Below are 13,525 nucleotides of genomic sequence, written 5' to 3' on the forward strand. Positions count from 1 at the left end.
GGCCTCGGTGGACAGTCGCTCAAGTTCTCTTCCTTTCCCATGTCTTGGCGATGGAGGACTTGGAAGGCTCAGCAGAATCACAGGAGAATCAAGGCTGCCACCAGTTGCATGAAGGCTGCCTCTTATTTTTCAGCTATAGAACAGCTTCCACAACTGTTGCAGGGCTACCTGACTGCAAGCAGGGGGAACAGCTGCTGAAGGAGCTATTCTGCTATTGCTGTGTCCCAGCAGTGCTTAGCACTCTTCTCAATACCACATCTCATGTCTGGGAAATTGGCTAGGTCTTAGTTTAGATAGGTCTTCCGAGGGTCCCCTCCCAAAGTGGGGCTTGGATCCAGCCCTTCATTCACTCCTGGGGTGTAACCACTGACCGATACAAACAAAGATCAAACAGCATGCAGCAATCAGGGCGGCAGCGACATTCCTATTACAAGCTGGGTGACAAGGACAGTGTGTGTGTTCAGTTCAGTAGGGGAGCATTAAAGTAAAATAGGGGCTGTCATGGTATTGTGTACTGCCTCTTTAAAATTACATATGCACGGCTAGCATCAAGGTGCCTCCCACTAAGAAAAGGCTTTAGATGCAGGCACACAGACAAAGGAGTTCTGCTCCTTGTTGAGCTCCGGGGCTGACACGCTATTCCAGCTCTGGTGATAAAGTGTCATTTATTTAACTCTCTCAGCTGCGTTCCTAGTGATTCTGCCTGAGTTCCAGTGACTGCAACAGGGAGTGACCCTGGAGGCGACCCCCAGAGCATCAGAGACCATGATGAAGATGAGCCCTATCACAGGTAGTCAGTTGTTGCTGGGTTGTCCTTGTTTTAGGAGTTCCTCTGCTATTCGCAGGAAAACTGTTTGAAATATGTATCATCACTTCCTCTGTAAAGCATGTTGTTCAAGTGCACTTGGATTGTTTCTGTTTCTTGTATTGGGGTCGGGGGGTAGGGGACTTGAATTTGCACAGTTGCCAGGCGGCTGAGTGCAGCATTGTATGATGTGGTTAGCTGTTTGAAATGATAATCTAGTTTCTTTGCTGTTCTAGACGGCGCGTGTCATTTTGCAACTCTTTTAGTCCAAGTGCAATTGGAAATGAAAGTTTTGCATGAGAGTTCGTCTCACAAACCCCTCAGCATCAGTGCCCCGCAGCCTGTGGCCAGTTTTGTGGAAAATGCAGCTCAGGACAGCTCCGCTCTGCAGATTGTCCTCTGCAGTCAAAGTCGGGCCTGCTTGATGACATTTGACATTGTGGGGACTTGGTGCTTTAATGCAATGAAGCAGCAGCTCCTACCAATTTCATCCCAGTACTATGTGCAGCTTTGAGCCTCTAACTATAAGTAACTGGAGGGCTGGATCACTTCCAGCAGTGAGTTAAGAGGATTCGAGGAGACATCTCTGTTAGCATTCTGGGGCATAAAGCACACATGGGCATGGGAGATGAGGGGGTTGTTTGTATGTGGTGCACTTCAAAATGTACAGAATTATTGGAAGTTCCTTTGATATCTTTTGTAGAAATGACAAGAAAAGCGATAGAGGGGGTTTCCTTTCCTTTCAACAATTCTGAACATTTGTTCTCCAAGTCAGAAAGATGTTCCTTTTCATATAAATAAAGTCCCTCTTTGTTGAAGGGGGTCCTCACTCCTAGAGATACATTTGTCCATATATTAGACCTTTCTGATCAGCTCAACCGAGCAATATCGTCAGCTGGTGTAAATTGGTGAGGTGCTCCTGACTTCAGCAGAGCTGCGCCAATTTATACTAACTGAGGATTCGGCACTATGTACTCAATTAAATGTTGCCCAAAAGAAATGTCCTAGCTACTCCACCCCTCAGGCGTCCTGGAGGCTCTTATTTAATTAGCTAATGTATTTAGAAGCTAGTGAGGCAGTTCCCCCTCTTTTCTCTCCTGTAATGCTGCCCTTCAGAGACCCCTACAGAGTACAAAGCCTCTGTATCCAAAGGTACATCGGGTGTTTCGCAGCAAACTAAGGTGCCGTGTCCTAACTTCTCACATTCACTCAGCTATATGACAGCCTCTGGGCAGAGAGGCTAGCGGAGGTTTAACATGAATTTCACAGTCCTGCCACATGTCATTTCAGTCTGTGCAAATGCAACTGCCTAATAAATAAAATGCTGCTGCTGAATTAAGATCAAAATCCAACATGTGGTCAGAGTTCATCAGATTTGACAATAATCACAAAGAAATCTTTCCATACCAGGGCACTTTCTCTCCAGGCAGATCTGTACATGCAGCTGCAGATCGCCAGAGGGAAGGGGTGCAGTGCTAATGAAGAGAAGATGCTCTCCCTGCAGCTCAGCAATTTTTTCACCTTTTGTTCTCTATATATGTTTCCTTCTTTTTTTTCCATAAAAAGGTGACAAATGTTGCTGTTGCTCTTCAGCCTCACAGTGATGAGGAGGAGGAGAAGGTGACTTGCTCCTTGGGGAAAGCATCAGGCAAGCTCTCCTGCCACTTCCTCTCCTACTCGCCAGGTGATATTAACAAGATCCCAGAGCCCAGCACAGTTGCCTGTGTGGAAAGAGCAGAGACACCACCATGGGGCAGGAAGAGCACAACACCACCACCACCACCACCATCAACTTCGCTGCCATCTACAATCTCCACAGTGGGGACTTCACCTCCTTCCGAAATTTCTCCTTCCCATTCAATTTCAGCTACAGCGATTACGACTTGCCCCTGGACAGTGAGGATGATGTGACCAAAACCCGCACCTTCTTCGCGGCCAAGATTGTGATTGGGGTGGCGCTCATCGGCATCATGCTGGTCTGTGGCATCGGCAACTTCATTTTCATCGCTGCCCTGGCCCGCTACAAGAAGCTGCGCAACCTCACCAACCTACTGATTGCTAACCTAGCCATCTCAGACTTCATCGTGGCCATCGTCTGCTGTCCCTTTGAGATGGACTACTACGTGGTGCGGCAGCTGTCCTGGGAGCACGGCCATGTGCTCTGTGCCTCTGTCAATTACCTACGCACCGTCTCCCTGTACGTCTCTACCAATGCTCTCCTGGCTATAGCCGTAGACAGGTAAGCAGGGGAAATGGATGATTTGATTTATACGGGGAGAGGAAACCAGGAATCCTTGTCCCTCTCAACGGCCAAGGTTTTCAAGTGTTGGTGCCACCTACGTAAGTGGCTTAATATTTAGAGGTGCTGAGCACCTATGGGCTCCATTGATGTCCAGCAGATTTGTAGAAATCAGGCCACTTAAAAGCTTGGTCCTGGGAGGTGCTGAGCACAGGTCAGGAATTCTTTGATGACATGTTGGGTTGTGGGTTTTTTTTTTTTGTCAGTTTTGAGGAAAACTTCCTCAGGTCCAGGATGGAATTTTGGAGAAGAGAACCATCCCAGAATAGCCAAAAGCCTACTCGTTAGGGCACTCATGTGAGAGACTCAAGTTCAAGTCCCTGCTCTACCTGATTTAAAGCAGGGACTTAAACCTGCATCTTCCATATCCAAGTTGAGAGTCCTAGCCACTGGACTATACAGTCACTTTCTCTCAGTCTCCTCTGTGGAAGCTATTCCACTTTTCATATATAATTACATATTCATGTGGTCAGAGAGAGACTCTCTCTGTAGTCCACTGGTTAGGGTACTCACCTGGTGATCACTGGGCAATTGGCTATTTTGGGGTCTTGGTCTCTCTTGTAAAGGATTTCAAAACGTCTAGTTTTCATTCTGATGTGGAAAGAAAATGAATGGCAGCACTTCAAAAAATGTTATGAACCAGAATTCTTGTTTTCCAGCCAGCCCTATTGAGATCCCACCGCTGCCACTCAATCAAGCACTTGGCAGCACTAGGCTGGACATTTAAATATAGAATTAGGTGCTAAGCTTTAAGCATCCAAAAATCTGCTCTCTGGGTCTAAATCATCCATAACTCACTATCCTCTCCTATTTATTTATTTCCACGGTTGACACTGTCACATACCAAATATTTTCCCAGGCAAAGGACTATATCAAGGTCCTATAGGAACCCATGTGGACATCAAACCAGAGACTCTTGCATTTTTCATGACACCTAGTTTAAGCCCTAGTTCCAATAAAGGAGCCTCTGTGAACTGGGTTCTGAGTCCATGGGTGCCTCGCCATGCTCAGATCCCACACAATTTGCTTCACTTTGCATCCCTGAGACCTTTGTATGGAGTTTCTCTCCCTGTAGGAATTTTTAAAATATAATCACTGACTTCACATCAGGTGGCTACTGCTCTTTCCTACCACTTTTTGTTTTATTGGTCCTGTGCACCACTGACTCACTCAGATACCTGGACCCAGCTTGACGCCAAAGTTAAGTCTGTCTCAATTGACCCATGGAAGGCAATCACAAAAGACTGTTTCCAGGCAGAAAGATCACACAACACCAGTCATTCCCTACACCACAGTGCCACATGATTACCTTTGAAGACTTAGGACAGCTCAGGCCTTGGCTACACTTGGGACTTCCCAGCGCTACCACGGCAGCGCTGTGAGGGACGAGTGTAGTCGCGCCACCAGCGCTGCGAGATAGCTCTCGCAGCGCTGTATGTACTCCACCTCTCCGAGGGGAATAGCTTGCAGCGCTGCGAGTGAGCGTGCAGTGCTGCAGGCTCTGATTACACTGGCGCTTTACAGCACTGCACTCGCTGCGCTCAGGGGGGTGTTTTTTCACACCCCTGAGCGCAGCAAGTTGCAGCGCTGTACAGCGCCAGTGTAGCCAAGGCCTCAGTGTATTAGTGTTATTGTGCTTTTCCCTTAATATTTGCAATTTATCCTATTTCCTTTCTGTGCGATTTTTAGTTATAATTTCAGTTACGCAGTTTGGGGGCCTGATTCTCCTCTCATGCCAATTTAACACTGATTTAACTCCACTGACTGTAGTTTAGTTACTATTGATCCAGCCTCCACTGAAATCAATGAGAGTCTTTCCATTAGCTCCAGTGGGAACTGGGTCAAGCCTTTTCACTGGCTTAAGTAGAAGATGAACCAGCTCCTATGAGCCAGCTCTTCAGCTGGTGTAAATCGGCATAGCTCCAGTGTAGTCTATGTGCACCAGTTCGGAGCTGGCTTTGTCTTTGTTTTGAGCATATTACTGTTTTCTATTTGATTTAATTGTTCTTAGATCATAATGAATGGTTTGGACAGACCTATTCAGTCACCTCCTCTGTCCCACCACCTCACACAAAATTGTTCCCAAACAGACAGTAGGAGGTACTTGTCATCAAGTCCTTGTGCCTGCCAAAAGCATGGAGAAGATTTTCCAGCATCTCTCCCAGTCCATCTACTAAAATGATCCTGAAAAAGAATTTTTAAAAAGTTATTGCAAAACCAAACCACATCATTTATATAAATCCATATTCAATTTTAAAGCCTAAGTGTTCTCTATTTTTGTAAGAAGGTTACTTTTTTTTTTTAAATTGCTAAAAGCTCCTTTTGCCCAATAGCAATTAATTAAAACCCCTGTGGTTATTTCTGTGAGCGGGCAGATGTTGGTCTATAATTCATTCATATCTCTTTTGCACAGAATGGTTAAGTGAAGAAGAAGAAATTGCTAATATTCCGATACAGAATGTGCACATTCTGTTTATCTGAGAGCTTGGATAATCATGTGATAAGCAAGCTTAAGATGCACTATTTAAAAAGATATTTCAGGAAAACATTTTTTCAGTAAGATACTCTAAAGTACAAACATTCATATACTTAGTATTCACTATTTTTGGAACAAAGTTCTGGAGATTTGGCAATACCGTATGTTGACCTCTCCATTTTTTTCTGGCCAACATTTTGAGCCCATCCTGCATCCCTGGGACATCCTAGATGGAAATAATTCATATGTAGTATGACGTGCTGAGACATGTCAAGGCAGTTTCGTGCAACTCCACTGTTGCAATGCTGCCCTAAAGGCAGCTTAGCTGGCCACAGGCAGATTCCCCCTAACACAGAAGGATCCTCAGGTCATGTAGATCTGCCATAGCTGCTCCCATCTTCCACTAGCTCCCCAGCCACAGCCAGTGCAGAGGATATGGCTGGGGAATGGCTAGAGCATTCTTGTAACCACACAATCTCTAGCTTCCATAATGGCAGCCATGATCACTTAGTGCAATTTGGAGCAGCCTGAAGAGTGCTCTACCATGTGCAAGGAGATGGTATTAGGGCAGAGAAGCCCAAGGATCAAGGGGACAGGAAGGTGGCTTAAGTCACCTTTGTACCTATGCCTCCTTAGTTCTGCCAGCACTGAGAAGCTGGGATGGTGTATTCTTCTGTTTTACTGGCATTTATTTAAAATGGGGAACTTTTCACTTGGTGGAAAGAGAAGCAGCACTCAGTTAATAATAAAAATATACAGTTGCCCATTCCATTGCACTCCTATGGGGGTGAGCACTTTTGCCATTCCATGGGACCTTGTCTGTACCAAGAAGATCTTTGAGGTATGCATTTGAACCCCGATGGGGCACCCAAGTAACTTGACTGACATTTCATTTATTTATGAATGAGTGATCCAATTATATATATTATACAGGTATAAAATCCTTCTAATGAATGATAAATTGCACTATTTTAAACAGTTGTTACACCTTGATGTGGAATACAAAACTACAGCAAGCTTGGGAGGGTAGACACATTTTGTGAGTACATTTGATCAAAATATTCCTTATGTGGAAAAGAAGGTTCAAATCTTCTTGTGCCAAATTGTGCCCTCAATTAAGCAGAACTCCCCATCAAGATCTGAGTGAAAACAGATGGTATAATATGGCCCCTTGTGCCTTTTTAACTTAATTGAGTCAATAACAATTGATACATCTTGCATATAAAATACTAAGATTTCTCCTTAGCTTTTGTTAACTTCTGCGTGGTAAATGGCAGCAGCAAATTGATTGCAGTCTTGTAATAATTAATGAGTGCAAGCAGCTGAGGTCATGCTAAGTAATATGGCAGCTAAATCGGCATAGAAAATGTAAGCTCCTATTACCAATAGTTTCTTGCTACACACCAAACAAAAATCTACATTAGAGTAAACTGCCAGGCTTTATATATAAAGCCCTTTATCAATTACATGAAAACATCCTGAGATGTAAATATTTAAAAGCATCAGTAGGTCTGATTTCAATTCAAACCTTTATTACCCTATAAAATATTTGTGTTTCCATTATTTTAAATGTCTTTACACGGAGATTCAACGGTAGTAACTGTACCTTCCCTAATCCTACACATTCAAGTACTTCTCAGCCAAGGAATGTATTTTCCTCCTTTGTCCTCTAAAGATGTATTACTGTGTGCTTTCAATTCTCACACAGATGCATGCGCAGCTAGTCCATTTAAGAACTACACAAATCAATCTCTGTGTACTGTATCTGTGTTACCTAATAACCCTTAAAAATGTGTACAGCTTCTTTTCATCCTCTCTCTCATAACTTGGGATCAGGGTTAAAGAAAGAATGTTTCTATATTGATAGGAAATTAAGCCATGATTTTTAAAAAACAGGAGCCTGAAACTTAGGCTCCTAAATCCATACTTAGGCAAAGTGCTGAGCAATAACAAGGTGGCCAGTACTTCTGGAAGTCCAGCCACTCAGATGCTTATTTATGGATTTAGGAGCCTAATTTTAGGCTGCTTCATTTTTGACTTATCTTCATCTCTTTCTCCCTCAAGAAAGCAAATGTCTGTCAAGTTCTCCCTTTTTAAAACAATGACAATTTCTGTCCCCTCCCCAGTAAATCACCCTGCTTGGATTCAGAAATGTGCTTTAGTTAATAAGCTTTCCTGACTTTGTTCTGAGTGTGTTATTTATCTTTTGTAGGTATCTGGCCATTGTCCACCCACTCAAACCACGTATGAATTATCAAACAGCTACTTTCCTAATTGCCTTGGTCTGGATAGTCTCCATACTCATTGCGATACCATCTGCATATTTTGCTACTGAAACTGTAATATTCATAGTAAAAAATCAGGAGAAAATTTTTTGTGGCCAGATTTGGCCAGTTGACCAGCAAATGTATTATAAATCCTACTTCCTCTTCATCTTTGGCATTGAATTTGTTGGACCCGTAATCACAATGACCCTGTGTTATGCCAGGATCTCCAGAGAGCTTTGGTTTAAAACTGTCCCAGGGTTCCAGACAGAACAGATCAGAAAGAGGCTCCGGTGCAGAAGAAAAACAGTCATGGTACTTATGTGTATCCTAACTGCCTATGTCCTCTGCTGGGCCCCATTCTATGGATTCACAATCGTCCGTGACTTTTTCCCCACTGTCTTTGTGAAAGAGAAGCATTACCTTACAGCCTTTTACATAGTTGAGTGCATTGCCATGAGCAACAGCATGATCAACACCATGTGCTTTGTAACTGTGAAGAATAACACCATGAAGTATTTGAAGAAGATCATGTTGCTTAGGTGGAGATCTACATATAACGGCAGCAAATCTAGTGTAGATTTAGACATTAAAACTAGTGCAATGCCTGTCACAGAAGAGGTAGACTGCATAAAATTAAAGTAATCTCTTGTGGTTCTATTGTCATGACATGTATATTCCGTGGGGAGAGGGGGGTTGCCTCAGAAAATTCTCTTTTTCTGTGATATGTACTAATGGAGAGAACACTGGACTATGAGTCAATAGACCATGACTCTATTCCTGACTATACCCGTGACCTGCTGTCCCAACGCTCTTTGCCTCAGTTTCCCCATCTGTAAAACTGGAACACTGACACTTCTCTTTTGTAAATCCCTTTGAGATTTAGGAATGGCAAGTTCTATATAAGAGCAAGGTTGTATTATCTGGGTCTGAAATTCCCCCATCTCTCCTAGCAATGATGCTGAGAATTCCCACCATTTCCCTTTAACTCTGGGTGTGACCTTTGACCACTTCCAGTCCATCACCCTTGCCTTTAAGGCACTCATCCTTCCCCCCACACCTCCTCTCCACCTCGCTACGGTGGGAAGCAAGGCTTTGCTGCTTTATGGTACTCCTTACCCTCTCAAAATGTCCTGACTCCTTCAAGTGCCCAAGTGCCTAGCAACCTACTGACATTTCAACCCCACACAGCCTTCTGATCCACAGCATAGCCCCTTGCCACCAGGCCTTTTTTCTACCATTTCCTGCTCTAGCAAAGACCCTGAGTCCTTTACTGTGGCATCCTGTATAGAACACTTTGATCTCATCCCCCTTTGTACATTTATGCAGAATGTTACTTTGCTCTTGGGTACTTGAAAAATGGAATGGCTCCATTTTCCCGCTGGCACAGAGGAGTTCCTCCTCGCCTGCTTAGGGCCAGATTCTGTCACCCTCACTGATGCTATGACCATCATACTCCAAGAGCAGGCCCATTCATTTCAATGGGACTACTTTCTGAGTATTTAGTGGTTAAAATTCACCCTTGTGCACATTGCCTAAGTTCCACATATGCCCTTAAAATAGGGTTCAAGTGGGACATATATAGTGTATAGGACTTGTGCTGGCGCTCTGCAAAAGGGTGAATTTCACCCACTGTGAGTCAGAGAGAGATAATCTGGCCCTCAATGAACCTGTCACTGATTTGCTGTTTGACTGTCACTTGATGTCCGTGTAAATGTAGCAAAATCATGCACCTGCAACATGTCCAGATGAATTCTGTGTGATCTCCTTCAATTCCATCTTTATCATTCCATTTTTGTATAGCACAAGGATCAGTGTTTCTTTTAATTAGTAACTGTGATTATACAGATAATGTCAGTGAAGTACATTCATTTAAGCCCCAGTCATTACACTTCATGAATTTTCATGTATTGAAATCAAGGCTTTTCTACTGAGCTGCAGAATGCTTGTCATTTTTGTGTGTGTGATACTGCCTCCCTTTGAAGTAAACCGCTTTTGTAAATAATTCGTCTATTTGTGAATTTAAAGTGAGCAGAAATGTCTGTTACTTAATAAAACAATAAATATGGGAATCTGAGCAGCATTCAAGATTATTTTTAAGAAAATTGCTTTTCACACTCAAATTTTTTTACATCAAAGAATGGACTAAAATGTCAATAATCCCATTTTGGTAGCAAAGATCAGTGGTGATGTGATGGGGCGGAGAAGGCCCAGAGGCCCCTGCTGGAGGTCTCAGCGTCCTGCCACAACGAACCCAGGAAAGGAGTAGTGGAGCTAAGTTCTCCAAGCTGCCTAGACAGACTGCACAGGAAGCAGCCAATCTGGGGAAGGCTTCAAGGGGCTAGCCAATCAGAGGGTTGCAGGATAGTATAAAAGGAGCTGCAGTGCAGATCAGAGTCAGTTCTTTGTTGGAGTCAAAGGAGTGCAGATGGTGCTCCTGGCTGGCCAAAGAGAAGTACAGCACCACAGACAGCTCAGTGCTGGGAAGGTCTAGGGGAGCAAGAAAGATCTTCTGGCTGGCTGCTGGGCCTGAACACAGAAGAGCCCTGAGGTAGCGTTGATGCATTGGTGAAGGCAGGGGCCATGGGGAAGTGGCCTAAGGAACTGAAAGCAGTTTAGTGAGAGCAGTGGTTCTCAACCGATTTACCTTGTGGGCTGCATATGTGGGCCACATCCTCACTATATATACTACCTGTATGGCCCTGAGGATATCACATGAACCACAGCTGTGTGCTGATTGGGCCACAAGTGGCCTGCAGACCATGTGTTAAGAACCACTGAGTTAAAGGGATTTGAAGGTGCTATTCTTAGGGTCCCTGGGCTGGGACCCAGAGTAATGGGTGGACCTGGGTCTCCCCGCAATTGGACAATGATAAATCCCCAGAAGGGGATCTGAACTGTTAAGAGGACCAGCTGGAGATCTGGGGCCAGAACAGACCAGAGTGGGCAAAAGGTCTCCAGGAGGAAGTCCTAGGAGCATGGCCTCCTACCAGGACCAGGAATGCTTAAAGACTTGTTGGACTAATACCCCAGAAGGGGTTTGTTTGAATTGTATTCCGTACAGACTGAGAGTGACTTGGCCGGAGGGCTGAGTCACTGGAAACTACCAGAGAAACTGCCAGAAGAGGTTACCATCAACAGAGAAGTGCAGATACACCCGACCAGAAGCGGAAACTTGCAAGAGGTGGATGCCATGCCATTACAGGTGTGAACAATTATGTCTAATGGAAGTAATATAGAATACAGAGTTTAAGGCCAGAAGGGTTTAAGGCCATCTAATCTGACTTCCAGTATCACAGGCCACCAACATCCCCTAGCACCAACATACTAAACCCAACAACCAAAATTAGACCAAAGTATTACAGCCTACAGGACATAAACTATTGTGTGCCACATAGAGAATAGGAGGGGCCAAGATCCTTGAGGCCCCTGCAATGGCAAGGAATTGATAAAGTGAGACATACCCATATAATCCCAGCAAGTGACAAACATGTCATGCTACAGAGGAAGGCAAAAAATACCCAAGGTATTCAAATTCTGCTATAATTATCTACACTTATTAAAGCCTGAGTGCTATAGAGGGCCTTACAGCCATCTTCACATGGTTTTAGTATGAAAACTTATTAAACTCACTTTTTAGAGTACAGTTTGACTTAGAAATGTATTAAATCTATTTATTTCACAGACCTGCATAGAAATCTGAAGGGATGGGGATTGTTTACTAACTAACTAAAAACCTGAGGGCTACCATATTATATTTATAGAATCAGACTATAAGGCCAGAAGGAATCATCCAATCATCTAGTCTAGTGATATTCAGAACTCAGTGGGTTCAGGAACCAAATTAGCAATCAACATTACCCAAAAGAGCCACAGTAGAGTGAATTAATTGTTTCATTCACTATATATATATATATATATATATATATATATATATATATATATATATATATATTTAAACAGTGTGACCAAGGAAGTATTTAGGGTTTTTGTGTGTTTGCGTGTGTATAAAATATTCTCAGAGCAAAATGACCAACCGAGTATAATTATTATACTGAACGGTTAATAATTAAAAATCAGTGTTTTAATATCAAGAGCCACAGGAGACCCATTAAGAGCCGTTTGCAGCTCGCAAGCCTCAGTCTGAGTAGCACTGATCTAGTCTGACTTCCTGTACATCAGAGGCCACCAACACCACCCTGCACCTGAACACTAGGCCCAACAACGACAGTGAATTCTGGCAGGTAGTGCATCCCCTCTGAGTGGGCTCCTGGAACCTTCAACCAAGACTGCTAATGACAGTCTTCTGGGATATTTGCACTGGAAACATTCCAGAAAATCCAAGCTGTGTCCATACTTACCGCGGCAAGAGGAAACAATCATAGGAGGGGTAATTTAGAATCTCTGTACCTGTCTCTCGAAGGTATTATTCAAATGGTGAAGTTCAATCAGTCAGGGCTGGGGGAAGACACAAAAGCCAACTCCCAAATTCTGTATCCAATCCCTAGCATAAATTGGAGCAGATGGAGTTGAAAATTTGGGTTACATCAGAAGCTTCAACCTTTACTGTGGAGTAGTTACAATAGGACAGAGTAAGTTCTTAACCCATAATTGTTCCAGTGTGGGATCCAAAAAGATATCTTGACCACAAATTTATATTGATTTAATTACTTAGGGCTTCTTTACATAGTGGGGTAACGAGTCACTCCTTACCACTGGGCACTTGTGTTTAGTGTATCTGTAACCACTGAGCCAGGATGCTAGGATTATGCCTTGAACGCAATAAACCTAACTGAGTGCCTTTGTCACCAAACTGTGCCTGAGGTCTGTCTTTGATTAACATCAAGGTCTGCTGAATTAGCAGGCTGCACTGCACACTGGAGCACCAAGGACAGATGCACTGAACAGTGTTACCAAAGTAACAACATTCCAACCTTCTACACTTAAAGGCATTAGGGACCCAACTCCTCTTGAAAGTCAATGGTAGTTGGGTGCCTTATTCCTATAGGCCCCTTTGAAGATCTCAGCCTGGAAACTTTGCTTAGAAAAGTTATGTTGATTTACACGGACACAAAAAATCTGGAAAGTTCAACTGGCCAAACATCTGACTCTCTTATTTAATTCAACTCTTTAAGCAGCTAACTCGGTTGTAATTCACACTAGATATAAATCTGTAGTGACTCCCTTTATTATAGTGAAGGTTCTCTTGATTTACAATGGTGTAAATGTGAACAGAATCTGGCACAATCAGATCTTTCTCTGCTCAAACTGTTGGTGTTTTTTCTAGCAGTACTTCTTTGTATACAAAACACTCTACAGGCCAGAATAGAACTGAATTACTTAGATAATTTTTTTTAAAGGATATAAGCCAGGCTGTGAATTTCTACAATGTAATATTGGATCTCGTGTCTTCATGCTACATGCACTAAGGAAATCTCTATTTGGTGGAAGTAAAAAAACAATCTATACCAAATAAGTACAGCTTTTCAGCATCTCACTTCACTGTTTTGAAATGACAGAAAGCATCTACATTGCCATACCTGTAATACATTTTTATATTACAGTACCCTCTGCAAAAAAGTGCCTAGTATAACACTTTGCGATCAGTCATGCTGATGGGTGAGCTGAAAGTAATAATTTAAGATAACTGTAATATCCAATTATTCTCTCTCCCATTGGTG

General features: G+C 43.2%; 1 protein-coding gene across 1 annotated transcript; it reads left to right on the plus strand.

Annotated features, from left to right (window-relative positions):
• Positions 1 to 572: 572 nt before the first annotated feature.
• PROKR1 (prokineticin receptor 1) lies at positions 573 to 9,916 on the plus strand. The gene is made up of 3 exons (XM_005312353.4): positions 573 to 790; positions 2,372 to 3,044; positions 7,793 to 9,916. Exons 2-3 carry the CDS (start codon positions 2,554 to 2,556, stop codon positions 8,487 to 8,489), a joined length of 1,188 nt encoding a protein of 395 aa, XP_005312410.2. The 5' UTR covers positions 573 to 790; positions 2,372 to 2,553; the 3' UTR covers positions 8,490 to 9,916.
• The last annotated feature ends 3,609 nt before the right edge of the window (positions 9,917 to 13,525 follow it).

This window comes from Chrysemys picta, chromosome 3 (assembly GCF_011386835.1).
Source record: "Chrysemys picta bellii isolate R12L10 chromosome 3, ASM1138683v2, whole genome shotgun sequence".
Lineage (NCBI taxonomy): Eukaryota > Metazoa > Chordata > Testudines > Emydidae > Chrysemys > Chrysemys picta.